Consider the following 27,852-nt stretch of genomic DNA (forward strand, 5'->3'; position numbering starts at 1 on the left):
TTTCGGGGTTGAAGCGCCGCAAGGCTGGATGCGAAAGGGTTCGTTGGTGATTGGAAGGGGCGAAGGGAAGCAAAGAGAAACTCGAAGAGAAGAGAGAAGAGAAGGCACGCACACACACACAGACACACATCGCAATGGGACTCAGCTGCGATAAACTGGATGCTCGATTCGCGTCGCGACAGCGATTCGTGTCGGATCTACGCGCGGGAATTTCGGTCTCTCGACCCTTTAAACTAGGTCATCGAACCTCTGCCTCGTTCTTTTTGCCAGAGATCCACGATCGACACGATCCATACGATTCACGGGGAATCCTGCTCGACGTTTTTTCGGCGAGGAAACCCTCTCTTTCTTTCTCTTTCTCTCTTCGAGTGCCAGCAGTGCCTCGCCTTTTTCGGTTCTTCTCGGATCGCGCGCGCCGAGGTTACAGCGAGTTTATCGGGATCACGATCGCGAGGTGAAATTTATTCCGCGTAAAGACGAGCCACTGGAAATCCATAAATCGGGGATTCCCGGAGATACGCTTCCTGATTTATTGGCAACAACGGGAGGAAATAGTTCACCGAGAGAAAGAACGACTCGGATGAGAGACGCGCGCCAAACGACGGATCGTTTTTTTAGCCACTTTTTGGCTTAAGCGGCCCCCTTTGACGGATTGGGGAAAACGATGATCTTTTTCGACGTTTTCTTCGCGTTTAGTGCCTCGATTTGCTGTTGGTCTCGGAGTTTGCGTTCCATGGGATATTGTACGCCGAACGTTAAAAGCGGTGACACCAAGCGCGGTTCAAAAGGTTTCGTATTTTTGAGGCTTCACCGGGCTGCTGAATCGATGCATCTTTGACGAGAGTGTGTGGGTGAAATACTAATAAGTAATCACCAATCAGTCGGAGTCTTTTAAAAATCCATTCAGCCAAAGTGTATGTATATTAATTTTTGTTTCCGTTACTATTCTTTTCTTTTCTCTCACACTCTCATCCTTCCACTCTTTCCCCTTTTTCTCTTTTCTTCTCTCCCTCTCTCATTCACACTTTCGGTCCTGCTTTTCCTTTCTGTCTCTCTATCTAACTTTGCCATCCACCCCTCTCCCTCTCCGACTTCCGATAATATCTTTTTTTAAATTTACTCCATTTCTCTGCTCTCCATCCTCTCTTCCGGTACTCCGGTGTTTTCTCTACTGGAACATCGAAAGCGAAAAGTCTAGAGTCTCGTTTCGTACGTTGAGGATCGTCAATCGAGTACTGCCAAGACGCGGACGGATCGAATCGAGTCAAATCGGATCGCATAGAGCGAGAGCTTTCATACAAAATTCCTCTGGCCGAATGGATTTTTTACGTTCGGCAGGCGGGTTCCCGCGCTCCCCACGGGGAATACGCGGAGCCGAAATTTCCCGGCTCCGCTCCGGCGAGCCGTGTCGGCTTTACAGCTCTTTTCGAAAATTAAATTTCTTCCGCGCCGCGCTGTGCTTTCAAACGACACACATCTACGTACGCGCCGCGCCGTACGTACTATATACATACATATCGAGAGCCGTCATCGGTTTAATTGAAAAAGTTTCGATGATCGGTCGTCGTCGCCGGAAATTACCGATGAACCTCGAAGGTGGGGGTCGACACTTCTTCCAGGGGGGTGTGCAAGTTTTAGTATGGAGGTGCGTCTCGGTCCCCTGTCCTCCCAGCCCTGTTCAAAATCACGGATGACCGCGGGAGAAAAAGTTCGCCAATATCAAAGCAAACACACTCGCTGAGCTACCGGCTCCCCGTTGAAATTTGCAAACACTCGACTCGTTAATTTCAACGGAACGAGAGAGCTGAGAGAGAAAGAGAGAGGTTCGCCGCAATGCTCTGCACTGCTCCACACCGCTTTGCACCGGTGCACGCGTGTGCACTCGGCATTATTTCATCGACAAGACGAACTTTCGCCGTTTCCACTCGGTCGACCGGCAGAACCGAGGAGAAAAAACCCGGACAAGGGGTGGAGAGCTTTGTGGGCGGGCTTTGACATTAATTAACCGGTCGTCGAATAAATTTGAAACTTGCCCCCGAGGCTCGATCGACTGCTAAAAATGACCACGCTCTCTCCCGTTGAAACGGCGCAGCGCGGCGTGGCCCGCCGCCGGAGAGAATCTGTGCGCGTGGGTTGATGGTATGGCGGTGTGTGGCGGTTTGTGAACCGACACGCCACCGGTTGACGAGGGTTTATTGGCTTTATCGAGGAATCAGGTCGTCCCCCGAGGAACAAGGGTTCACAGGGACAAGGCGAATGGGGTGGGACAAGAATGGACATCGGACAAATGAGAGCGAGCCGTGCATCGTGGAGCCGATCGCGCCCGAGATACTTTTACAAATGACTCGAACGACGGCGTTCCCATTCGGTACGAAGACACCGAGCTCGGAAAGGGTGGTTCGACGTTTTAAGAGACTACACGGGCAGCGTTTCAATGGCGAAACCCCGCCGAGCCCGAAAACAACGCGATGCCCCGCTAATTAAAGAATCGACTGTGCTCACCTTGTAAAGTCATTTTTTAAGAGAACGGTTGACCCGAAACTAAATTCGACCTTGAAAAAAGAAGGATCAGACAATTTCACCGATCCAGAGATATAGAATCCCGCTACGGTAGCCGTGACACATAATTTTTCTACACCCTCTACGTGAAACAGTGTAAACGCGAACATGCCGGGCGAGCAGTAAATAATTGAAGTCGCTGACGCGGCCGGCTGATGTAATTCCTGCCACGGACAAACAGTTTGATTAGCAGAGAAGGCAAGGATGGGGAGAGGAAGAGGGATAGGCAGTTGGTTTCATCGCTGATCTCCAGGGAGGGAGCAAACGGAGGGATAGTTCGTTAAATAAAGAGGATAAAGCGACGAGTTCGGGGGAGTAGCCACGGGGAATAGAATATAAGAGAAGCGTGTGCTCTCTAATAGATGGGGCGAGAGACGAGGGGTTTATAGAAACTGGCAGAGAACTGTCGGCAGAGGTCAGCGGATACGTCGTTTCTAGATCAGATCCACGAAATCGGCAGAGTCCCGCGAAATCTCTGCCAACCGATTCCAATCTCCACTGTGATAGCGCACGGGGCGAGAAAAGAAAGTAACAAGAAGCGAAACCCAATTTCGGCCGGACCGTATCGCTCGCGGACGATGGGAGAGTTTGGGGAACAGGTTCCCGGCCGTTTGTTTCAATATTTTCGACCCCCCCCCCTCCCCGTGTGGTTATATTCTTTGAGCCTAGGAAAAACATGAGAGGATATTTCTACGGAGATCGAAATATTTTTTCCTGGACTTTTGACCTCCATCCATTCAAAAACTGACGCATTTTCTTCCGAATGAACAATTTTTCCGTATATTCTCTTAAGATCGATGCACTTATATACAAAGCTTGAAATGAACGTGTTCGCTAGTTTCGCTTAAAGAAAATTCTCAAAGGAACTCATTATTTTTCGATCGGAAAACCACGATGATCCTCCAAGGGTTATCGGTTTCGTAATACTTTACGAAGAAGAAGAAGGTGGCTCGGAAACGTTGGTGCACCGCGGGTCAAAGTAAAATGTATGGCGCAACGCTCACCTGCATGCTGGTTCACCGACGGTCTCGAAAAACAGGCAGGTACCGCCGTTCATGCAGAAGTCACCGGCGATCGGGCACGGCTGCTCCTGCCTCGGCCAGGCTGCCGTCGCTGCAACACAAACCAGAGAAAAATAATGGTGAGCTCTGGCGAAACGTTCGAAAAACGTTATGCGCATAATTCCCGTCCACGCCCTTCGTGTGTCTCGTATCCTTTTCTTTTGTCCGCGTAGCCCTTTGCCATGCTTTTCCGCTGCTGTTCGCGTCGTTCGTTCTTTCCGCGCATAAATCGCGCACGCTGCGTTCGAGCTTTGTTCTCCGCGTGCAAGAAAATGATATTCGTGCGTGCGGATTCGAGCCCAAAGAGAGGGAGAGAGAACCCGGTGTGCATTTTCATTTCAATCGACGCTCCTCTGGCCCGCGCGCACGTGCAAGGATTAGTCTTTGGTATGCAAATCGCGGGAACGGCCACTAACTAAGAAGGAAACGCGCGGACACCGGCGGATTTATGGAGTGCTTAAACCGTGGCCGACAACCGTATCCGCCGCGGTGACGTTCGGTTTTTAACGAGTCTGAAGGAGTCTGTTGAACGGATAGAGTCTAATAAAGGTTTGATCTAGGGATTGGGATCCTACAATCCCGCGTCATTTTTTACTCCCGCATTTCTTAATCAAAATTGCACGATTACCCGTCGAAGCATTGTGGAGTCAGACGAGAATATCGTGGCGTATTGTTCCGCGGCTATAATACCTCACTGTCGTTTGCCGGTGTTCAAGCTTTAATGCATTACGAACCGGGTTTACTATCTTGTCGGTTCCGCGTCGTAAACATCGATTAATTATCCGTGGATGAGCATCCGTCTGTAGAAACATTCTAACGTTGCGCGGCGGCGAATGTTCTCGTCGGCCGGCTGCGGCCGGTCCGCGGGGGCGATGCGCGTTGGTCGTCTGGCTGGGAAGCGCTCGCTAATTATACATCCGCGGAGACTGGCAGGAACGATTCTATGAAAGGTGCGAGACAGAGGGACAAAGAGAAGGCTGGACGTTCTCGGGGGTGTTTTGAGTCCCGGTGCGGTTTTTGATCCGTCGCCCGATGAATCACGAAGCGCGATGAATCCCGGACAAGCTCGCGCGTACGATGTATTAAAAATTGTATAATGAGTTTGAAAGCGACTCGGACGAGTGGGGCCCCGGCTGTCCAGCAGAGTAATAGCGAGCGCGATGAAGCGCGTTGCCGCTCGCGCGATGAGCTCGCGAGCGCGTACACCATTATTACAGTCGGATTAGTACTCGACCATTCCGGTCGGCCCGGTATTACCGAGCGCAGTTCCAACTTCGAAAAGCTCTCGAGCTGCTCGTACTAACCGGCTTTATCCTCTCCCTCTCGCTACCGTTCTTTCTGCTATCTTTCTCTTTCTCGCACTCTCCACCCCGGCAGTTCTCTAGCGGCCGCGTTTCTTCTCGTTAAGTTCCTAACGAGCTGAAGACATTTTCGCGGCGGGAACTGTTCTTTTTTTCCCCATCCTCGTCCTATCGGAGAAACGAGGGAGAGAGAGAAAGGCCGAGAAACGAGATGGTGGTCGTCTCGAGCGGAAACGTATCGAAATTTTCATTTTTCCCGGACGGCCTCCGGTATCCACTTCCTATTTAGCTCTTCGGGCTGCGCAGCCACATCTTCCGCTTCCCCGGCAATTATTTCGCGCGATCGACCCGGAATATTAGCAGCTTTCTGTAATCGTGACTGGCTACATGGTCTACTTGCGATTCCAACATGAAGATATTAGTTTTCGTTCTACCGTCTCGTGATTATCCTGCACGATCTTTACCAGATAGCTTGAACACTAAGATACGGATAAAAATGTTTCTAATAACTGGTATTAATTAGATCTCATGCATCTCTGACGAGAATGGGAACAATTTTAAGCAGTGATTAAAAAAAAAGATTTAAGGACACTGCTGTATGTTTGTTTCAGCTTAATAAGATGATTAAAAGAAAATGTCTATCTCTTCGTTTCTGCTGAGAACTGCGTCTTCAACAAATTCGCACTGCGGAGTATCGAGTACGTTGGAAAACACGCGAAGAAGGCGAGCTCGTACGAGCGCGCCACGCTGGAAATTGAACGGTGGCTCCCGCCTTAATTGAAGACCGGCATTGTTGTTCCCGTTGTTTTTCGATGGCGAAACTTTGATCTCGTTCCAGGCCGGGGCTTCTTTTCGGAGAAAGGGAGAAGCAGCAACGCCGGCAATCTCGCGGAATACGAAAGTTCGCGGCGCGCGCGCGAAACAAGGGTTAACAACGCCGAGAGGAGAAAGGCGAGAGGCGAAGTTTAGATGAGGGCGAGAATCGAGTTTGAATCGCGGCCATATCGATTCATTCGGGCCGACGGGTCCCGATTCAATGAAGATTTCTTCGCATGGAACTTCGTCTCGAAAGAAAATAGCACGAACAATTTGGTTTCTCCTCACGCAAAAATCTACAAAGCTCGTAGGGCTTGCAATCCCGCAGGATACCGCGTCATTTTTTGGTCCCGTATTTCTTAAATAGGTGATGCGAAATCCCGCAAATTTTGCGGGACTGTACGCAAGATGAACTATATCTATGTTGCATTGATACTAAGATACAAAGCCTTAGCCAACATATTATTAAGAGAAAAAATTCTTCTGATTCACCCTAGCAATTATTGTATCGTATTGTATATTATATTATAATATATTATAATTAGATTGCGGATGTTTATGGAATTTTTAATTCTTCTAGGCAAATTTTATGACAGCGGAAACAAATATAATCTTATATATATAAATTTATAAATATAAAATTATAAATAAATATAAAAATCGTATTAGATTCGGTGGAATTTGATATTCTAGCATTTTTCGAAAATTTTCAGGAGCCATAAACGCATAAAGATCCGCAGTCTATAATATAATATATCGTATATATTTCGTTGCTGCTGAAATTCACTTGAACACTCAGAAGAGCATCGAGATCTCGAAGATCGCTGTAGCAATAATTGCGGCGATAAACCGGCGACAGTATCGTGCAATGATCCAGCCCCGCTGTTATCTGGGTCGAGTATAGTGGCGTCTAAATTTTTTCCCGCGTTCCTATATCGCGGAAGCACTTGCCCCATGTCGAAACCCACTCGTTGAGGCGTATGAACACAGAGGGATCAGCGTGTGCGCGAACGGCGAGGACGACGAAGAGAGCCCCAAGACGAACAGAACCATATGCCCAGGCTCTGGAAATGTACACGGATTTGTCGGGAAGGATTCTCCGGCAACCATCGACCGATCGCAAATAGACACACAGCGTCGATCCTCGGAGTCGTGGTACAATCGCGTGAAAACTCGCGACGCGTGCCACGGCAAAGCGCGAACAGATTTCTGTCTCGAAATATTCGATATCGCAGCCGGAAAGCCGACTCATTCCCGCAAATCCTCATTTTCATATTATTTATTAACCCTTTGCGGTCTTATGTCGAGCCTGACTCGATATTCAATTTTGCATCAATAGTTTCTTAGTCATTACTCACTTAGTCATTAATTTTTAGAAATTACTTTCCGAATGGCCTTAATACAACAATGTCTACCGTAATGTCAATAATAGCGAGACAAAAAGATCTAATTCCGGTGATTTCAACGAGCAGAGATACGCTCAGCGTTAATAACGCGATAAGTGGCAGTTCTCGGGCAACTACCAATTAAACAGCCGAGCAAATGAGTCACCTGCACACAGTATATCTTCAGAAACACGTACACACACATACGTGGAGGCATTAGTAAGGTCGAAAAGGGGGCGTAGTTGAACGCTCTTGGAGGTCGTCCACGCGAATTTCCGGGGATAACGAGATTGTCTCATTAGCGTGGACGCAGCCGGCCGGTAAAGCGTTCGCTACGATAAACAGTTTTAACGTCGGCCCGCTTTTGACGAGCGAGCTACATTGTTTGGACACCGTTATCTCTATCGATGTAACATCAATCGGTGTCTCGCGGGTGCGTTTAGATAGCGGCCGTGGCTCGACCAGTTGTTCCGCGTCGCGCCCGATTTTCCCCGTTGATACGTCAGTTTTCGACGTGTTTACGGTTTTACGCGGAGCTTTTTTCCGTTTTTGTTGCTCCCGTTTCTGTTTTTCCGCTTTTTTTTCCCCTTTTGTCATTGGCGCCAGATTTTTTCCGAAAGCCACGCGCTTTACAATCACCCCTCGATGCTGTTGTTAGAGCAATGTTCCAGCGGATTTAATATGACCAGCTTTGTATTTGGGTCATCCTTATTTCATCTCCATGATCCCTTCGTTCCACACGATTTCCTCGCCATTCAATTTTCCAATATGGACTTTTACTGGCATTGGCAGTTATCATGACGTATTTTAATCTCATTGGGAAACAATGCCGCAGTAAAACGTATACTAGTTTTACTTTCATTTAATTGGAAATCTTTCTTTCTTTTTGGCGACAAATGTATGAAATTCCCAGAGTAAGAATGCACCGTGAACGAAATGATCGTCGATGATTCGAGTTCGCTGATTCCCGGAGCGGTTCGACGCGCCAATCAGATTAAAAATATATTACACGGTTATTCAGCCTGGGTGGACCGCCACGCGAGCACTAATTAAGGCTAACGCGGACTCGGGAGCCGAGGACGACAAGCTCGTGCTCGTGTTTCAGCTATGAAACACGAGTCGTTCGTTTTTTCGAGCCTGCCGGGAAAATTGCGGCGAAAACTCGAGCGGCCTCGCGCGGAAGCCGTCCAAATGGTGAAACTTTTAATCTGCTCTGCGAGCTGAAGCGGCTCGTCCATGGACGAAAATTCGGTGGGCCGAATTATGTGTTCGATATATGATTGCAGCTGGTATCGTTATTGTGCACAATCTTCCTTTAATGCAACCGGGAAAGACTATGATACGCTCGAGTTGCTCTATGTGTCTACTCAACTTGATCACATCTATGGAAACTGTGTTCTTTTTTAAAACTACCCTTTTAGTTTTCTTTTATGTTGGATTGCACGAAGAAAAGATTGGTAGTTTCATTCACTCTCAATCTCAGCGCCACTCTCCGGTCAAGGCGAGTGATATTTTAGTTTTCCGGAGAGATGAACGGCTGAATTCCGGGGCCGACAGGTCATATAATGAGACAACGTTCTTGGCGGACGCTAATTCGCATTGACAGTGTTCGAAAATAGGCGCGAACCGGAGGCACTGCGTAATTAGCTCGGATATAATTGCCCTAATATATCTGTTCGCGAGGGCATGTGACTTAACTGGCCGCGCAAGTGTACGGTTCAACTCCCTCGATCCAATTTGTCTTCTCAAATATCGTGTTTCAATCGCGTGACTCGCATCCGAGATGCTACTACCATCAAGTATTCGTTCTTATCTCCTAATTTATACGAGCCACCATCTCGAAATAATCTTCTTTACATTACCAACATTTCCATCGTACTTCAAACAGGATAAAAATCTTGTTAAACAAACATTTGCAACACTCCAAATAAATTCTCTCGAGTCTTACTAGATTGAGTAAAATCAAAAATTCTATAAATATATTATATCTGCTGCCTCTGAATTATTTCAAGCTGGATTCATTTTTCTTTATACCGGTTCGAGCCAAATTTAAATCTTGTTGAACAATTTTAAACATTTCTTCGCGCATTCGCAAAATTAGATACAGTTAAAAATTCTGCAACTGCACAAGATCTGCAGCTCCTAAATTACTTACTGCAGCTATCTCGACATTTTCAACGCGCGACCTATCTTCATACAAATTATCATCAAAACAAATTTTCTGTACGTTCATTAACATTGCCGTCAGAGATGAAAATCTTGTTCACCACTGGGACATTCGCCCCACAGTTACAAATTCTGTAGAACCAAAAATTCCTTAAATGCTTAAATTATTTACTCCAGAAAAACTGTCTCTGTTTTAAAGCCATTTTCGAAGTAGATAAAAACCACGCGAGGCGTCAGAAGATTTTTCCACGTGTTACAAATGTTAACCTATTTTCATGCAAGCTATTTTCATTCTGTTGATAATTAACAGAGTTTGCTTCCAAAACAAGAAAGAATGTTTATTAAAAGAATACAAAATAGGAGACCTAAGTGTAAATGTTACTTGCGCGGTGCTGTCGACTCAGCAACCTTTGTTCGCAACGTTTGTTCGCAGTGCTCGCACAGAACTGAGCTACGCACTTCTGTTCGGCAAAGGTCTGTATCGGAGGAATTATATCTGCATGCCTTTTGGGGAAAACCAGCCGTTACTTGGGTAAGTGACGGTAGAGGGAAAAAAGGACTTTGATGACGCATGTAATAGTTAACAGGATTTTCCCGGGATTTATACAGCGAAAGAAACAACTATAAACTAATAATTCATGCAAGAACCCAACACATTTGTTAAGCTCTCAAGCATTTTCTCACTTGTATTTCTATTAATTCCATTTCATCACAGTTTGTTGCAATTCAGGTAGACTCTCCGCTGTCTATTCATAATTGTCTCAAGGACCGAAACCGATATCATAACTGGTTTCAAGCCCTGAAAGTTTGCACAGAGTTGCAACGTATACCAAGGAAAGCAAAACATTGTTCTCTCTTTTTCCGGGCCCTGAATGACTTTTTCGCTCTTTGTATTCCGCCGACGTTCGACTAATACGAGCCACGGGGTCGAGTAAGTGGATTTAGGTATCCTGACATTTCGCGCGAGCAACATACGCGCGACCGTTCGTTCGCGGGGTCCCAGGCAGGGTAAAATGATTCGAGTTACGTGACCGTGTCGGTGTCCTTTGAGAAGCCGGCGAAAAAAAGTCCGCAGGCTTCCAAAGAGGTCAGATAAAACTGCGAGCGAGAGCAACGCGCGGAATCTTCGCGCTGGTCCACGTCCGGAGGAATGAAATTGTAAAGTTTCAAAGGACCCTCTGAGCTTTAAGCACCGTCGACGGTTCTCCACGTGTGCTCCATCGTGCGAGCTCTCCCTCCCCCTTTTACTCTCCCAGCTTTTCACCCCTGTTCTCTCTTCTCTCTCTCTCGTTCTCGCAGTTGCTCTCTCACCCTCTCTCAACCTGTACGTTCCTTGCCTTTGTTGCGCTAGATTCTTCCTTGTTGCAGGCGACAAAAAAGAGGCAAATTCAATAGATCTCGCCAACACCGAGTTCGAAAAAAAGTGCTCAATATCGATTAGAAATCAGCAAAAAATTGTAGAATCGAAAAATTAACAATTTATCACGTTTTTATTAGCTCGCTTTCTTGTCTGTTTGTCTGTCTGTTCGGTACTTTTGCAATTGATTTTAAACTAAGTTTCCGATGAGCTGGAGAATTGAAATTTTAAACATAACTCAGAACTGGATGACAATGGGATATTTAAAAAACAAATTTTTAAAAAGCCCATGCGTTTAGGAGATATAAACTATTAAAAATTTAATCGTTACACCTACCCGCGCAACGCTCGGCAGTACGTGATCGCGTTCAGCGAACCCCACTACGCGTGACAGCGCTCCCTACTCCAGTATTGTTCCGCGATCGTTCACCATATCGGATATTTAGAGTGTACGGTGAAACAGTTTTTCACGTTCTTCGACAATGATCGAGTCCTGTTTCTGATAGTCGACTGAGTGGAAATGTTTGATGCGACCATTCAACTACTGTATTGATACTGTTTTCCTATTTTTCTGCATGCATCGAGTACTCCAGGGATCACACACCATATGTGTCTTGTAAGTAGTTTGCCGTTTTGTTTTTATAGACTCCCTCTGGTGACTTTTATGGGACGTTCTCGACGCGAAGGCGACGGAAAGTTGTCTAGTTCTTCGATGGCGCGCCGGCGACAGTGGAAGAATCAATGATTCCGCAGACAGGACAGGTGAGAAACGCTTTTGATATTCTTTCAAGCAACGTCTCACACTCATTTAAGAGCCAGATATTGTATTTCAAGAAACGACGGTTAACTTCGACCTAAACATTTAATTAGAGCACCGAAGAAAGTGTTCGCGTGAAGGATGACGAATTCCATCGGCATTTTTTGTTCGAAGTTACTAGCACTCCATCGTGCATTTACTAAAATATTCTTTGCGTTGCATTTTCCTCGAATTTTAATTTCACTCGACAACCTCGTATTCATAATTTTTCCTCCGCAATTCTTTCAGATATGCATTCATGGCTTAACAAGGATAACATTCTTCACATCGTATTCTTCTCCAATTCCTACATTCTGTAATACTTTCTTGTTTTACAACTTTTATTCCCTGTGCATCCTCCGACCCATTCTTCCTCCCGAGTGTTTGTAATAAACCGTGTATACAATTAACGTTCTTTACGTCGTATTTTACGTTAATTGTTCCATTTATTTAATCGTTTTCTTGTTTACAATTTTTCTTGGCTCGAAGCGTTCATTGTTCCTACCGAGAATATTCTTTTTTTATGCTCGAATGCTTCTTGCCACATGTCACTCTAAGACTCTTTTTAATAGTAACATCTCTGATGCTATATCATAAGTGAGTATTATTTCTCATCTTCATGCACAATCCTCTTCACCACAGAATTCTGATACAATCATTCCACGCGATAAATTAATAACAACACCGGTAACATACGTTCTAGACTGTCCCCGCATATAAGATTGATACCGTTTCCCGTTCCCAGGAGGAAAAGTATGGCAAGCCAGGGGAAATAAACCGAGGGTTCGTGGGACCGTGTCAGCGTCCTAAAGCGAGATCGTCGTTGCATCTCGAGCGTGGCGCAGTACGTTCGTCACCTTCGTTAAAGTTTCAAAGAGCGCGAGGGCGTATCGCGAACTCGCGGGTCGGACTTGCGGATAAGACCATCGCTCGCCAGCAGAAACAGCCAAGGGAGAGGAGGGGGGGGGGGGGGCGCGAGCCTTTTCAAGGCTCGGCACTCGCCCTTTTTCCACGGCGGAACGAGTGCCCTCGCAAAGAGGATTTTCTCTACAAAGAGTAACGGCTAAGAGTTTCGACGGAAGAACTTTCCATCGACGGAAACGCATCGTTTTCCTTTGAATTTCCTAGCCGGCACTTAACTCTCGCGTTTCTTGTCGCTCGGCCCTACTCCCGATCGTTCCGCTAATCGCTCGATATTTTCCTTGTACCCCGTGATCACGTCCGATAACAATGGCTCTACGCGAAAATATTTTTCAACCTCGCCGGATGTGTATGATCTGCTGGAATCATTGCTGTTTTCATCCATGTTTCCGCTACACTGTGGCTTTTCATCAAGATCAGAATGAAAGTTAGAATAAAGTGTCTGTTTGCTAACGAAACAAAATTTATCATAATGTTTCAACCCTCTCGCTACAATGGATATCTGGATTAGGTATAAACAGGTAGAAATATTTTAAACAAATTCTAAATCGGCAAAATGATAACTTAAAACCTTCTCAATTTCACATGTGACTCGATATTGCATGGCTGAAGGGATTACCAGCTAAAAACTTTGATTTTCCCGGAAGAGTCGCAATCTACCGATAACGCCGTACTAAATTCGCGGACGAGATGGCTCGCGAGCTATTAACGTTTCGCCACGTGTCGCTCACGGGGTTGGATATTGTTCGCTAGGAAATTTGCGAGGACACTTTGGTTTCCCGGGGCCCTGTAAGAAGTGGAGGCGTCCCATAAAACCGGTGCCCGCCTGCTCGATATGAAACTCGCGAACGACCGGAAGGGGAGTCGCGCAATACTCGCGGATCGCGCAACGTTCACGATTGCAGCCTTTCCTCTCGCGGAACCTCTCTCCGGATCTCGAAACGGACGTTTCGATTCCGTTTCGATTATTCTCCAGACATGCCTCGGCCTCCAGTGTATTCAATCGTTCCGGAGGTCGGCGCGCGAGCAAACGCTTGCGATTCAATAAGGCCGCGATATTGCTGACCCCGGGCAACCTTCTCCTCGCGTCGATTCTCCGCGGATTTCGAATTCACCTCGCGCCCACTATCACGGCCCTATTTTCGTCGGGTTTCTTCTTTTTTTTTCGCGAGCCCCGCGATTTACGCGGCCCGTCGAAGGTAGATTAAAGCTCGCTGAGCGCCGATTCCTCGAGCCGGGGTGCCCGCGGAATTGCTCTTCGGGTTACCCGTTTCTCTTCCGCGAAACCGTATTTCTTTCGTGCCGAACTCGATCCGCCATGAATTTTTATTTAGCCAGAGCTATCGACAGGCTCCCGCGGGTTTCCAACCTCTACCGTGCACCTTTGTTTCCTTCCGAGAACCGATTCTCTCCTATCGCGTTTCCAATTTAACGGCTCCGCGCCGCGCCGCGCCGTCGTCGTCGCGAACAAAAGATTCTCGTTCCAGTCGCACACGCTGCGCTGCTGCGTGTCGTTACGACGTTCAGGGATTGCTGTTTTAAAAGATTATACCTCTTGTCCGGAGATAATTATATTTTTATACGATTTTCGAGAACAGAGCCAATGTACAGGATGTTTCAAAATTATATGTCGCGACCACTATGGCTATATACAGGGTGTCACGCATGCAATGGACAATCGATTAGAAAGTAATTCTACACGTAAAAGCGAGATGAAACTGAAAAATACAATTTTTTCATTTGACAACCGAAGAAACGTTCCCCGAGGCGCTCTTCGTTGTCGGCTACGGACGCCGAACGGCGTGAACGAGTAGGTACTATAATACGATGAAATAAAAAACAATTTTGATGTCCACTGATTCAGCGGTCACGACATATAATTTTTAAACACCCTGTACAAGAATTGATGCACAATGAGTTTTGTTCGACGCTAAAAGAGACTGCCAAAATGATGGACGGAATCCCTTTTTGTAATTTGAATTTCGGTTTCGATCGAGCGACAACGTGAGGGTGGGTGGACGCTGTGCTTTGTGTATGGGGGTGAAGAGTAAGGCAGGCAAGCCCTCGAATACCCCGTGTAAATCCATGGGAAAGAGACGAAACCAAAGCCGAGAGACAGGCGGGATGCGGGCGCGTCACGATAACGCGACTTTACCCAGATCGTCGACTGCGTCCGAATTAACAGCTCGACGGTGGACCGGCGACGTCCGGCCTGGTTGAACGTCGAGGCTGCTGGATGTTCCTTTCGTTGACAGCCCGCAGGATCTTTCTCTCTCTTGCCGCGGTATGCTATCCTTCTCTCCCTATTCCGCTAGGGTTTTTCTTCGGGCGCAAACAAAGCGCGCCTCCGCCTGCACGACCAGCTTACCCGGGACAGCTGTTTGTCTTTCATTAGGTTCGTAGCCGACCCTTTGCGCCAAGATAATGCGCTCGTGTTAATTTATCCTAACAGAGTTACGCGATGAAGGGACGCGGCAACGTTTCACGGAATCGATCCTCGCTAGATTCCCGCTCGAAATGAATCCGCATGCGGGACCAGTCTACGGGCTCGTAGTCTCTCGTGGAATTCTGCGGACTTTACTATTAGGTCGTTCGGAAAGTCATTTCGTTTTCTCAAGAGGAAATGAAACGCAATTTTGTACCATTTAGAATAAGTTTCATGACATTTTGTTCTATGATCTATTGCGATTTTTCAGGCAACCCTTAACCTTGTACACTCGGAGCTATTTTAACTCGAAAACTAAACATTTCTTCCGACCTAAAATAATTCCGTTCTATATGATTCTTTTCATATGTTATGTTAGAGATACTAACATATTTAATAATGTAAATAAGTTTTTGTAGTTATTGTAAAATCGCTTCCAAAATTAAGGGAGTTTGAATGAATATTCACAGTTTCATAAACGAACACGCGATATAGCAGATATAGATATTGCATCGTTTATAAACGTCGAAGTTTTTAAATTTGTTAAATTGCCACTCGATCTGTTTCCGTTCATATTATTGCAATATCGCAGCATCAAATTGTGTTAAATAAAAAATTGTGTAAAAGTATTAAAATACAACGCTGCAACAATTCAGCGCGGGGCGGCAACGTTCGCAGCGCGCGTAACAAGGTCTGTTACCGAAATGACCCTCCCAATTTTTATGAAACGTACATTTTTTTTATGGCAGCTATCATTCAAAGCGAAGGGATGAAAATAGTTCTCAAACGGTAGGGCTAAATATAATATACAGTTTGTCGTACACAAGCTTCGAATGTGTGAATTATTAAAAAATTTATTTGCACGCGCGCATTCCTCCATTAAAAAAGACACGTTGACGAACAGTTGTCTTTTGAATTGCTACACAATTGTCGAATGGGTACATTCTACAATTTAAAAAGTAACCCTAAGTAAATATACAGGGTGAACCACGAATCGTGACCAGTAGAGATTACTCTGTTATTAGCAGTCTTTTCTATCAGGTATAGCATGGTTTTAACAGAGCTTTCACGTGATTATAGCAAATTTCTCGTAAACTCTTTTTTCATGATTTTTCAAGGTCAACTTCAATTTTATGCAAATACACCTATAATTCTTTTACGCCTATTTGTTAAAGGATTTCAAGGCGACTTCGATTAGTATCATAACATAAAAAATTGCAAAAAATTGCTTTTTAAATTTTGTTTCCAAAATGTTTGCTATAAATCACGTGGAAGCTCTTTTAAAACCATGCTATACCTGATAAAAACATTTTCGATTGGGCTGATACTCAAAGAGTAATCTCTACTGGTCACGATTCAAATATCAAACAGTATAATCAGAGTGCACACAGTCTCTATGCAAATCGGTCGCTTTTAGAGTGCAGCAGTTGCAGCGGTAAGAAGTTGTGGAATTTCTTTGACCACCAGTGTACACGGTCGGGATTGAAACGACAGTCGTACCTAGAGGAAAGTTGCGGTGCGGTAGCTAACTAATCCCGTAGAAGCGAGCCGAACGGTAGTAGAGAGAAGGGCGAAGATTGTGGGACCAGGGGATACAAGCGTATAGGGCATGAGACGAGTCACTTTCTTCCTTGATGCGAGAGGTCGACGAGGCGACGACGCAGAAGTAACGCGTTCCAGATTGCCGTTTCTTTTGACGTCGACGGTGCGCTGGTTCTCGACACACATATCCCCGCGCGTCGTTAACCCATTTGCTTCGTACAGAACACTGAAAAATAATGCCCTTGACACCAGCCTTTTACTTATTACATTTCACCGGACAATATTAAGAGTACGCTCGGCAATAATATACAGGGTGGACCTCTGGAAATCTCTCTAAGTTGTAATGTAAACTGTAAATATTATCAAACGGCCAATATCTGGCAAGTATACAGGGTGTATACAAGTAATGTATGCAAGTATACTAAGAAGGTTCCAAAAACATCGAGGAATACACGCGCAGCAGCCGCAGCAGAAGAAGAAGAAGGAGGAACGAGAGAAAGAGAATCATCTGCAGTAACAATTGGAGGATTTCAGAGGGGTGTTTTTGTTCGTCTTCATTTGTATCGTGTATCTAATTAGCCCCAGCGCGCAAAACAGCAGTTTAATTATCACGGGGGCCAGTGTTTTTCACGGCAGGTCTGAGGCAAAAAGAAGAAAAAACGATGGTCTTTCTCTCTCTCTCTCGCGTTCGCTTATTTATCGCGGCGCGAAAATGGCCGAGCTCCGGTGCTCGAATTTTTCACGTCGCGGAAGAGGTTTTACACGCGGGCAAAAAGCTTCTTTCGCGAGGTACGCGCGCGCAGCTTTTGTTACACGAAGCTTCTAACGAGCTTAGTAAAAATTTCATTCGGAATCCGGTGAACCGCGCACGCAAACGCGTCTGTTGCGAGTCCGAATCGAATCGGATCGGATCGAGGCCGGATCGAGACCGGATCGAGAACGTTAATCGAAGCGACACGCGCGACCTTCGGAATCGTCCCCGGCGGGCGCAATTCCACGCGAAATCCGCTTCGCCGGTCGTCACACGCGCAGAAACACGCGACCGGCGCAATCCAATCGCGGGATCAAAAGGTTCAACCAGCGTCAAAGCCGCTCGGTTTCTCATTGCAGACGTCGACGAATCCCTTCCGCCCTCTCTCTCTCTATCTCTTTCTCTCTATCTCTCTCTTTCTCTCTCTCTCTCTTTCTCTCTCTCTCCCGCGCTGTCATCTGTAACACACGAATCCTGACGTCCGGATGACAGTGATCTACCCGATCGACAATCTGACGGACCAAAGTCCCCGGTGGTGTCGACGAGCAACTAGTTGCGGTAGAATGTTTGTTCGTCACAACGAAGTACGATGACGACACGATTGTAAAGGTATAGTTACGAGAGGCGATTAATTTTTAGCAGGTTTATGCGGATCTAGCAAGTGACGGCGAGTCTTTATGCAAAATACAAATTGTCGGCATTAATTAGAAGACATAGTAGCCAAGTGGAAATTTTAATAGATATATTAACTTTAATAGATTTATTAAATTGTAAGATATGTATCGACACTCTCTAAAATTCTTGTAATCTTTTCAATGTTTGTGTAATTACACCAACTCATTTTTTCCATAAATGCATAAAATCCGCAGTCTACTCATTATAGTATCGGAAGATTTTATTTTTATCTTACTCTTTATAAAGTTAAAGTAAACAACGGCTTGAATAATCCGGTGCTGTACCAACTGCACAGCGATGAATAATTTTCTTTCACCGAGACATTAAAACGCTTCTGAAATCAAACCCAATTGAAATTTCAATAAATGCGCTTCCGTGATTGATATAATAACAAAGAGAGATGCAAGAATAAACAAAATCATGGAGAGAGAGAGAGAGGAGAAAGAAATAATAACAGTAAGGAATAATAAAATTATCGAGATGAAATGTATGGAAAATATAACAGCCAAAATTAATATTTGCATATTTCATGATCCATCGGAATTGAACAATGAACCAGTAATTTTTAGTTCTTCTACGTTCCCTACATGAAAGTTCATCAGTTTCATATTAAAACATTAAATTCCAAATAAAGAAGTCTTTAACAAACCAAGTAGAAAAAATGAAAATGAATTGCTTATCTGGTCAACGAGGTACAAATAAATTTCAGTAAAGTGTGCCAGCTTTGAGAATTGAATGCGTTCGCTGGTTTCAGCAGCAGTTCTCGCGCGACTGCGACATTTTATTAAACGCAACGTACACATACCTCGCTCGAGCCATTAAATAAAAACAGAAAGAAATTCTATTAGTTTGCTGAATGTTACACCGTACGGAGAACACTGTTTACTTTAAGGACGGAAACCATAAAAGGAACAATGTTAAGGAAGCCATTCCTCTTCCGAAGCTCGCAACAAAATTACCAGTGTTTTCCGTTCTCGTGTAACCGACTTCGACGATATCTCCGCGAGACTTGCGGCAAGAATACCTCCGAGTTACAGTCGAATGCACAAGTGGGAATACGATCTTGGAAACACGGGTTTGCTCGCGTCTGCCTTCATATAAAATTCTATATGCTCCACGGTGGTGGTCTGTCTAATACAATCTACCAAGACAAGAGTCCGGAAACCCAGCCCCAGCGAAACGAGTGGATCCGTGTCAAGACACGAGGCTGCTGAGCCAGAAACGTAACTACTATGTGCAATAATTATTCGCTGAATTAGAAACGACACATTAAAACAAATCAGTATTAACAGCGGAACTACCGGACATTAAACGGATGCGCTTCGGTGAGAAACGGGAGGTTGCATTCATTCCTTCTTTTAATAATTCGACTAATAATCGTGTTTTTTCAAATCGTCATATTCACTGTTTTGCGTTCCATTATTTTTCTCGCGATTGCATACAATTCCGTTGATAAATATAATATTTATAGTGCATTCTCGAATATGTTTTCCAGTTAAATAATAGAGCATCATAGAGATATTATTTATTACTATACAGGGCGAACGACAGATTTCTTCTTTCTTATAATTACAATCATTAATTTAGAGCAATGCAGTAGGAGGTATGATCGAATAAATAAATATTGACGAAGACTCCGTTAACGATATTTCTCTTTTCTTTTCTCGACATTTTTCCCACCAGGAATCCGTCTGCCGTCGGATAGAAATTTCCCAGTGGAAAAATAGAAGTTAGCAGAGAAATCCGCAATCTAATTACTGTCATATTAATTTAGAGTTGCGCAAAGGCGGAGAGAGGCGGCTCTCCAATGAATAAATAAATATTGACAGAGATTCGATTAAAAGAAGCAATCTAAATCACGGGAAACGGCGATGGGATCTTTCGCGCGTCTGACCAACGGCCGACTCGTTCCACTTGTTCCGGTTTGTTCCAACGGCACGGTGCGGCAGCAGCGCAGTGTAGCGGTGAGAGCAGAGGCAGTCTATTAACGGGCAAATAACGCGACAGAGATTTTGTTTCGTAGAAAAGTAATCAGCGCGGGCTAATTATATGACCGGTCCGGCACAATGACAGTCAATTTTTCGCGATGGAATACAGCGGTTATTACGGTTTTCCTGGTTTCATTCCGGGGGCCGCGATTGCTCCATGAATGAAAAGCACACCAGTTAACTCTCCATTCGGGGTTTCGAATAAAAATCCCGGAGCCTTTCGACCAAGTCTCTGTGCCGGTCGACGAGCATTCACTGGCTAGGCGGCGGATTTCCCGAGGTAAACGCGGGGCCGTGAAAAAAGTTCGAGCATTTTCCGGAGGAGCCTTGTTAATTTACGCCCTGTGTGGCGCGGCGTGGTGGTCGGTCGCGAAAAAAGAAAACAAATTTTTCGCGGAACGTCGCATCGCGCGCGGCCCGGAACAGCGAGGAAATCGTTTTCAAAGGGAACCAATTATCCGTGTTTATGTGAACGCGATTCCGATCGGCCAGCGGGTCGCGCATTAAATGTTCCCCTATCCGAAGCCGCTTGGCGAAATAATTGCGGAAAAATGCGCCCGGCAAATATCGGGACCGCGCGATTATTAGCGGCAATTTCTTCCGTTCCGCGTGTCGCTGCACGGTTCGATTGCCTATTGAAATTTTATTTCGTTGCTCTCGATGCAATTTTCGCCTCCCGCACTCGCTACTAAAATAATTGTTCGTACGTATCATTGATCAACATCCGATATTGCCGGGCACCCGCGGCCGTGCTGGAACACCGGGAACGTGATTCGGTGCTTAATTTCCCAGCTGCGATTCAATCGTGCGGTGGTGGCCTGTCGACCTCTCGCCTGACAATTCCGACGTGGAAAGTCGATTACCAAATTAATTTTTTTATCCTCCGTCGACGCGATCCAGCCCGCCCGCGCGGTGATCGATTCGAATAAGGCGTCGCCGTCGACTGTTCTCGATTATCTTGCTTCGGATTTCCCTCTATGAAACGCTTCTCGGCCACATGTTCCCGAAGAACTCGCGTGACTCTTTATTTACATGCAACGTGTCTCTACGTGGGAAGGTATTAGGTCATTCGGAAAGTAATTTCGTTTTTCGTGTACAGATGGCATTGACAATTTTTTTTGCACATTTTTTTCTAACGAAAACCAGAAATTCTACGAACAAATTCATTTCAGCCTGTATTTTTTTCAATTAAAAGTGTAGTTGCCCCGTGAAGCTCGAAACACGTGCAAAAGGTAAAGGCATCTCTGAAATTAATTGTAAAATCATTTCCGCAGAGAAGCTGTTCCCGGCGGACATTCACGGTTGAAATCCTTAAAATATGCCAGTAACACGTATCACAGTTTGCGCGTAAACAGCCGGTATCGCGACTGTGTTAATAACATTCCCTCTTCGTTCTTCTTCGTTCGGTTTACGGAACGGCGGTATTCAGTATTGAAGTATTCGCGTTTTATCGAGATTAATTCAGCGAAATGACCGTTTTCGGAACTATAAAATATACACGAGAGAGAAAGAGAGAAGTTTTCCAGTGAATGGTGGAAGTTAATGTATATCGAGCACGAAATCCCGTGGAGTGAAAGAGGACAGGGCTCCGGTGAAAAAGAGGACAGTCCGATGTCCTTTTGCTGTCGTGCTCGCAAAGGATAATGGTAACAAATGGCGAGAGTGCGGCTATCTCGGGGCGTTTGCTCGTCACGAGCGGGCATTTAAGATAAATTACGGTCATGCAATCGTAGGTGCGCGCGAGCGAGCGAACGCATTCAGTCGACTCCTCCGTTGGGCGCTCCCAATGAAAACATAATGTTTGATTAAACTGTCAGGGCTTATCTCGATCTCTCGATCGACAAGAAGCCAGTCCGTCGCGTCGCCGACGTGCACCGACGTTGCAGCGCTCGTTGCACCGCCCGTTGCAGCGCACCAGTCGAAGACTAATGACCGGCGAGCCGCACGACACTTCGTTCGTTCATTATCGGCGTTCACGTGCCGAACAAAAAACGCATTACTAAACAACGGAACCGGTAATCGACGTGCACTATGCAAGCCTCTGCACACGGTGCACACCGAGTGCACCCAGCGGGCCGTTTTCCGAAAATAGCCGAAATTAATCGCACGATTTTTATCTCGACAGTCAAATTCACATCTGATCTTCCCCCTACGCTTATAATTAGACAGCGAAATAAACATTTTCTACCGGAATTGCAACAAACTGGAGCGAAAAAGATATTTTAGGACATATTATTTATCTATAAGTAATAAAATTAACATTTAATATAGATTCATTAATTACTACCAACTTAATGTTAATAAATCCGATTAGTTTACGAATAATGTAGCAATGTTTAATTAATCAGTAAAGACGACATTACTTACGGATACCCCTAATATGTTTATTAGGCTGAAAATAATACAACAGTAGTTTTCAATTTCTCTAATGTTTCTACCGTTTTAAATTGCGGCCTATTCATTTTTACCATAGATGCATCAAATCACGAAAGTCACGAAGTTTCGTTACACGAGGGACGGATGAGGGTTAAGATATATTTTTCGTGCTACTTCCTGCAGGCACATTTATCTTGTTCCGTGTGTAATCGATGGTAGATAATTAATGGAGATACCAATTCAGTGCAGGTTTTTGCTATTACAGTGCACCATGCGACGACCGATATCAGAGCACGGGTCGAATCGCCAGCCCCGAAATTAGACGAAAGTAGCTTACACGCGGTAGCTTCGGCTGCTGTTTCGGGACTAAAACGCTCGAGTAAACTTGGCCGAGCGAAGGCTACGCTGGATTCGGATTACGCTCGGAGAACCTACTTAGACGAGGAATATATCAAACTTGCCAAGAACTTAAGCGGGTATTCTAGTCGAGTACGCGATGTTTTCTACGAAGTTTCCGATTTTTTTACCCCAGCAAGCTACAAGACTACCTTTCGCCAACGGAATTTCGTGATTTTTATTTATGCTTCGGGAGAGCTCGGGAATTTTCAGACCCAGAGAAAAAGGAGAAAATCAGCTTTCTGAGTAGAATCCGCATTTATGAACTGATATTTTAATATATTTTATGAATATACACGCGCGAACATGGAAGTTTGGACACTTTTAACAAGTTAAAATAATCATTCTCATGACTTGAATGCATACATTATCTTTATATCGTCATCCTTCGTTTACCAAATAATAAGTCACTAATATTTTAATGTCAACCGATAAATAGGAAAATTAAGCCTTTCACACTACACTATACATACATATACATATGTAATCCACTGCTATAAAGTGTATCAGCCCATCGTGGTCCCTAATAACTAGACTACGGATCTTTATACATTTATGAAGAAATAGCTTCAGTGAAATATGAAACAGTAAGAGATTTAAAAAATTCAAGAATGTTGTAATGTTGCTTTTAATGTAACACAGTCGTTAAAGGATGAAATCAATTTTTTTTGTTATTCCTGCTTCCCACAATCAATGCAAAACATTTTTATTTTGCATAAAGATCTCCAGTCTATACAGGGTGGCCCGTTTAAATAAGGCCACCTAAATATCTCTTCAGGTTATTGTGATGAAAAAATATCTGGCAAGAATATTTTCTTTCGGAGTTATCAAGGTCATCGATGTTTTTTCGTGTACCTGATCGAAAAATACATTCTGGTATGTATAATACCATGACCTTGAAATGACCTTGATCTTCGAAAATTAAAGTTGTACCTTCAGATTAAGATCAATGTCATGTTATTATACATATCAGAATGTATTTTTCGATCAGTTACACGATGCAATAAAAAAAATGTAGTTATGTATCAAGAAACATCCTTGATAGCTTCGAAAAAAATGACCTTCGGAAAAAAATATTCTTGCCAGATATTTGGTCCATTGACACCATGCACATTACGTAACAAATATTTTTTGCATCGCAATAACCTGAAGAGATATGTAGGTGGCCTTACTTAAACGGACCACCCTGTATAGTCAATAACCTAGCTGTTGATGCAATCATAATAAATAAATAGAAAATAAAGGAAATCTACCTCTGGCCACCGAGCTCGTCCCAAATACGCGTCGCTCACAAAGCAGCTCAGAATTCTAAGGGGTTGTACCTTGAGACGAGGAGGCTGTTAGGGAAAGACACTCGCCGATCCTTGATCGCGAACGGTCGCCGCTCGCAAAGAGCGAGAGACACACATACGGTTGAGTGCCCGGTTAGACGCACAAGAGTGCATCCGAGTGCAGTCGCCTGCAGTGACCCCGGCGCGGCGGCGTGATCGTCTCGCAACTCTGTTGCGTCTGAAACCATGCGAAAAGATGCAGACGACGAGTTCTTGCGCAATACTCTCTGTACTGCTCTCGATCCGATGCGCGATCGTTGCGTCACACCGATCGGAATTACCCCGAGGAGATGCAGGGTGCAACAAAATCAGATGCAACCGATTCGATGCGCTTTCGATAGAATAAGCCGACCGGTGGAGCGCGAGAATCATTAGCGGCTTCGTTTCCGTTTAAAATCTGATTAAACGCGCGGGGAGCGTTGAGACGCGAGGAATTAGGTTGTGTCGGGAAAACCGACCTTGCGTTAATCGTTTGTTGTTTATCGGCGGCCGCTTGTTTGCTGTTTGTTCACTTAACGCGATCCAATGACCCGGCTGAATATTTATCTGGAATTTATAATCACCAGACTGCGGAAGTTTATGGAATTTGCAAGTTTTAATAAGGGGGAATCAAATGAAATATTATTTTCTGTGGTAAAAGCTTTTGTAGATTTGAGATATAATATATCAAAATTTGACTAAATTCTGTCAAAGGATATATTCTGGCATTTTTTCAAAATTTTTAGAAGCCATAAACGCATACAGATCCGCAGTCTAATAATCAGCGTTCTGCATCGAGGTGAGCGGATATGACAACGACCAATCTCTCCTCCAATTTTCTCATACTATAAATGCACAAAAGCAGTCTGGTCGTAATATTTTAAACAGCGTTTTTATAGCGGCTTGAAGTGACCGAATGAGATTCAGAGAATTAACAGGATGTGTTAACACTTTACCTTACCGGAAGCCAATTAGCAGGCGTGGTAATGAGCTGCGTGTAACGGAAGCGGAATAATTCTCTTTGAAATAATCATTTTAGAAAAAGCAGTTACATTGTCTGGCGAACATTCCTCGGCTTACGAATAAAACTGGTGTCGCTTTAAAACAATTTATAGAGGAGTTCTCGAAAGTTGATCGTCAGTTTGAAAGTCTATGAAAATTTGAAATAATTATTGAAAATTCTCATTGTGCCTGTTAGTCGAAAATGAAACCTTTATTTCACGGAATAATCTGTATGGTCTTTTAATGCTCCTTACACATTAGATTTTTCGTTTGCGTAAGTAGACAGCGGATCTTTATGCAAAATAAACATTTTTTATTTGAACTACAACAAATTGGAATGAAATAAGAAAGAGGAAGAAGGAAAGAGAAAGTGTCGCAAGTCGATCGTCGCGAAGTACGGTATCGGTCTGGGAACTCTGACGAGTCGCGAAATGTATGAAACGCCGGGCAGGGGAGCGTGACACGTCCATTATTAATCGCGGAAGCGAAAGTCATTAGCCAGGTGGACGCGGCCCGATGACGATGAAAGGTTTTCTGCCGGTGAAACGATGAGCCGCGAGCCGTGCGGAACGCGATTAAAGCCGTTTCGCGCCGTAGGCGCCGTTCACGGATTCATTGCCGGATCAATTTTAATCACTTCCGGCCGACATCTATACCGCGGGCCGGTTACACAATCTAATGCGTTCCCTATTAATTTCAGAGTAGCCATTAGCAGCGCCCCTTCACCTCTTCCTATATCTCCCCCTCCTCCTACTATCACTCTCCATCTCTCTGTCTCTCTGTCTCTCTCTCTCTCTCTCTCTCTCTCTCTCTCTCTCTCTCTCTCTCTCACTCTCTATCTTTGTTCAGCCGTTTGGACCGGTAGGCCGTGGCCGATTCAACGATCCATCACTATATCCCGGCGCAATATTGTCAGAATTCAATAAAGCAAACGAGCTGTTGATTCAATGCTCGCGGTCCGCTGTACACGGGAACGCGATTGGATCCACTCGATCAGGATGATCAGACTTCCGAAACGTCAGACGCGACTCCGATGGACCTGACAAGTCGGGATGATTAATTGAAAAACAAAGGACAGCTAATTGGCAGCTGGCGCTGACCGGTCTACCGAAAAATATTCCCCAGAATTCAAAGCGCAGAGAAAACGGCGACCTTTAAGGCACGAGGTGCTATCTCTTTTTTATAACAGATATGTGCCCATAATTATGAAACAGGTCTAAATCATATATTTCTTGTTTCGAGAAATTTAGTTTTGGTACTCGAGAATATCACTGCAGTCATTCTATTGCAGTATCGATGTATCTTACGACGTATTTGTCATAATTATCTTTAATATACATATAAAATTAAGAAATTTCGCGATTTTGGTGTCTTGGATCGTACGTGACGATGCAGACCGACTTGAGAATGACTCGCGGTGTACGCTAATGATGCAAACGGGTTAACAGTACGTGGTCGAGGTTGCGACGGGCCGGAACGCAGGCCGCAAGCGGGCTGTCTACGCGGAAATGAGCGTACGCAGGCGGAGAGGGTTGCACGGGTGAAAGGAGAACGCAGAGTTTGTGGCGGGCGGGTGGACCGATAGACCGAAAACCGAGTGGAAAAACTGGGACGTGTGGGAACAGCGAGGGGGAAGAATGGTGGGCGGCTCGTTTCCGGAAAAACTGGCAGACGAAACAGGGACGACGGAGTCCGTGCTGTCCTTAAGCGTACAATCGCGTGCCATCCCTCTCCTTGTTCGCTTCCACGCCGGAGAGTGCTCTCTCTCTCTCGCTTATTCATCGGCGAAATGTCGTTTCTCATCGCGCCCGTTACATCGTTGAATGAATTCGCAAAAGAATTCGTGCGGCACGGCAGCCGGCCCCATTGTTCCCCGTCCCCTTTGAAACCCGGTCCGCGGCACGATTTTCCTTCCGTTTCTTATTCTATCCGCTATCGTTCTCGCTCTCCTCCCTTTGTCTTTGACCGTGTTTCCTACGGAGCGAACGCTGCGCCTCTCTTCTTCCTCTTCTTTCTTTCTTTCTTTCACTTGCTCTTTCTCTTTTCGATACTTATCCTCTCTCTCTTTCTCTAGTTCTAGAGCGATACAGTCTCGCCGAGAGTTCTATCGATTTGTTTTACCCGAGCCTCGGGCCAATCTTTGAATAATACCGTCGCGGAACCGTGGCCTAATATTAATTACCATTGTGCATTGTTGCGGTTCAATGATGTTGCTTCGAGCATCGATACCCCCGGCACTCTCGCTCAAACGTCCGGAAATGAACAGAAAGTAGGGCCTTCGGGTGTCTATCCAGCATGCAAATGAAGTCTGTGAATGGTGTCGAATGGAGGAGCGATCCTTGACTTGTACTACTGCTCCTGCTGGTTTCAGAGTAATTGACGGCTTGTTTGGCGCGATTCGATGTTGGTATTTGTTTAAACGAAATGGGATTACTGAATGTTCGTGTGCCAGCAAGTGTGAATGTTTAGAGTGACTGTGGACGCGACAACGCACAGCGAGGTATTTGCTCCGAGAAGGCGGTGAAAGATCAATTTTTAATCTCTTCACTGTTGAATTTAGTTTTAAAAATCCCCCACAGAGTGCGGAATTAAAATGAAACAATGACGAGTATACACATCGAACGCAGGGCAAATGGTCCTATTGTAAATTTTACGAAACACGAGGAAGGATTACATCTTTATATTTGATAAAAATTTAATAACTCATTCTTGAAAAAGGTTATTGTCATTGGACTGCAATAGAGATTTGGATTGACGTGTCTACACGTCGAACTCAGTTAACTGGTTAAATATTGTATTGCTAGTTCTTTCGCTGGATCGAAGAGCATCGGGCGTTTCTGCGAGTCGACGGAGGTTCCGCGTGCGCGATAAACAGTGTAGGCATTTATCGTCTGGCAACTGGCACTAGAACACGGCAAGTTGGCCAGGACGCACGAAATTTCGCACCACGTCCCCCGAAACTGACGCAGACACGGTGCACGCTCGCGTTCCTCGGAATGGGGCTGAATCGCGCGCGCGGTTTCCG

General features: G+C 45.1%; 1 protein-coding gene across 6 annotated transcripts in view; it reads right to left on the reverse strand.

Annotated features, from left to right (window-relative positions):
* Vn (membrane-bound neuregulin protein vein) overlaps nt 1-27,852 on the reverse strand; it is a 342,137-nt gene that overhangs the window by 62,718 nt on the left and 251,567 nt on the right. For all 6 annotated transcript variants that reach the window (XM_076425777.1, XM_076425779.1, XM_076425778.1 and 3 more), the window contains one exon: nt 3,564-3,672. In XM_076425777.1, the coding sequence (XP_076281892.1) occupies nt 3,564-3,672 (109 nt within the window). The remainder of the gene's footprint in view (nt 1-3,563; nt 3,673-27,852) is intronic.

Source organism: Lasioglossum baleicum, chromosome 6 (assembly GCF_051020765.1).
Source record: "Lasioglossum baleicum chromosome 6, iyLasBale1, whole genome shotgun sequence".
NCBI classification, from domain to species: Eukaryota; Metazoa; Arthropoda; class Insecta; order Hymenoptera; family Halictidae; genus Lasioglossum; species Lasioglossum baleicum.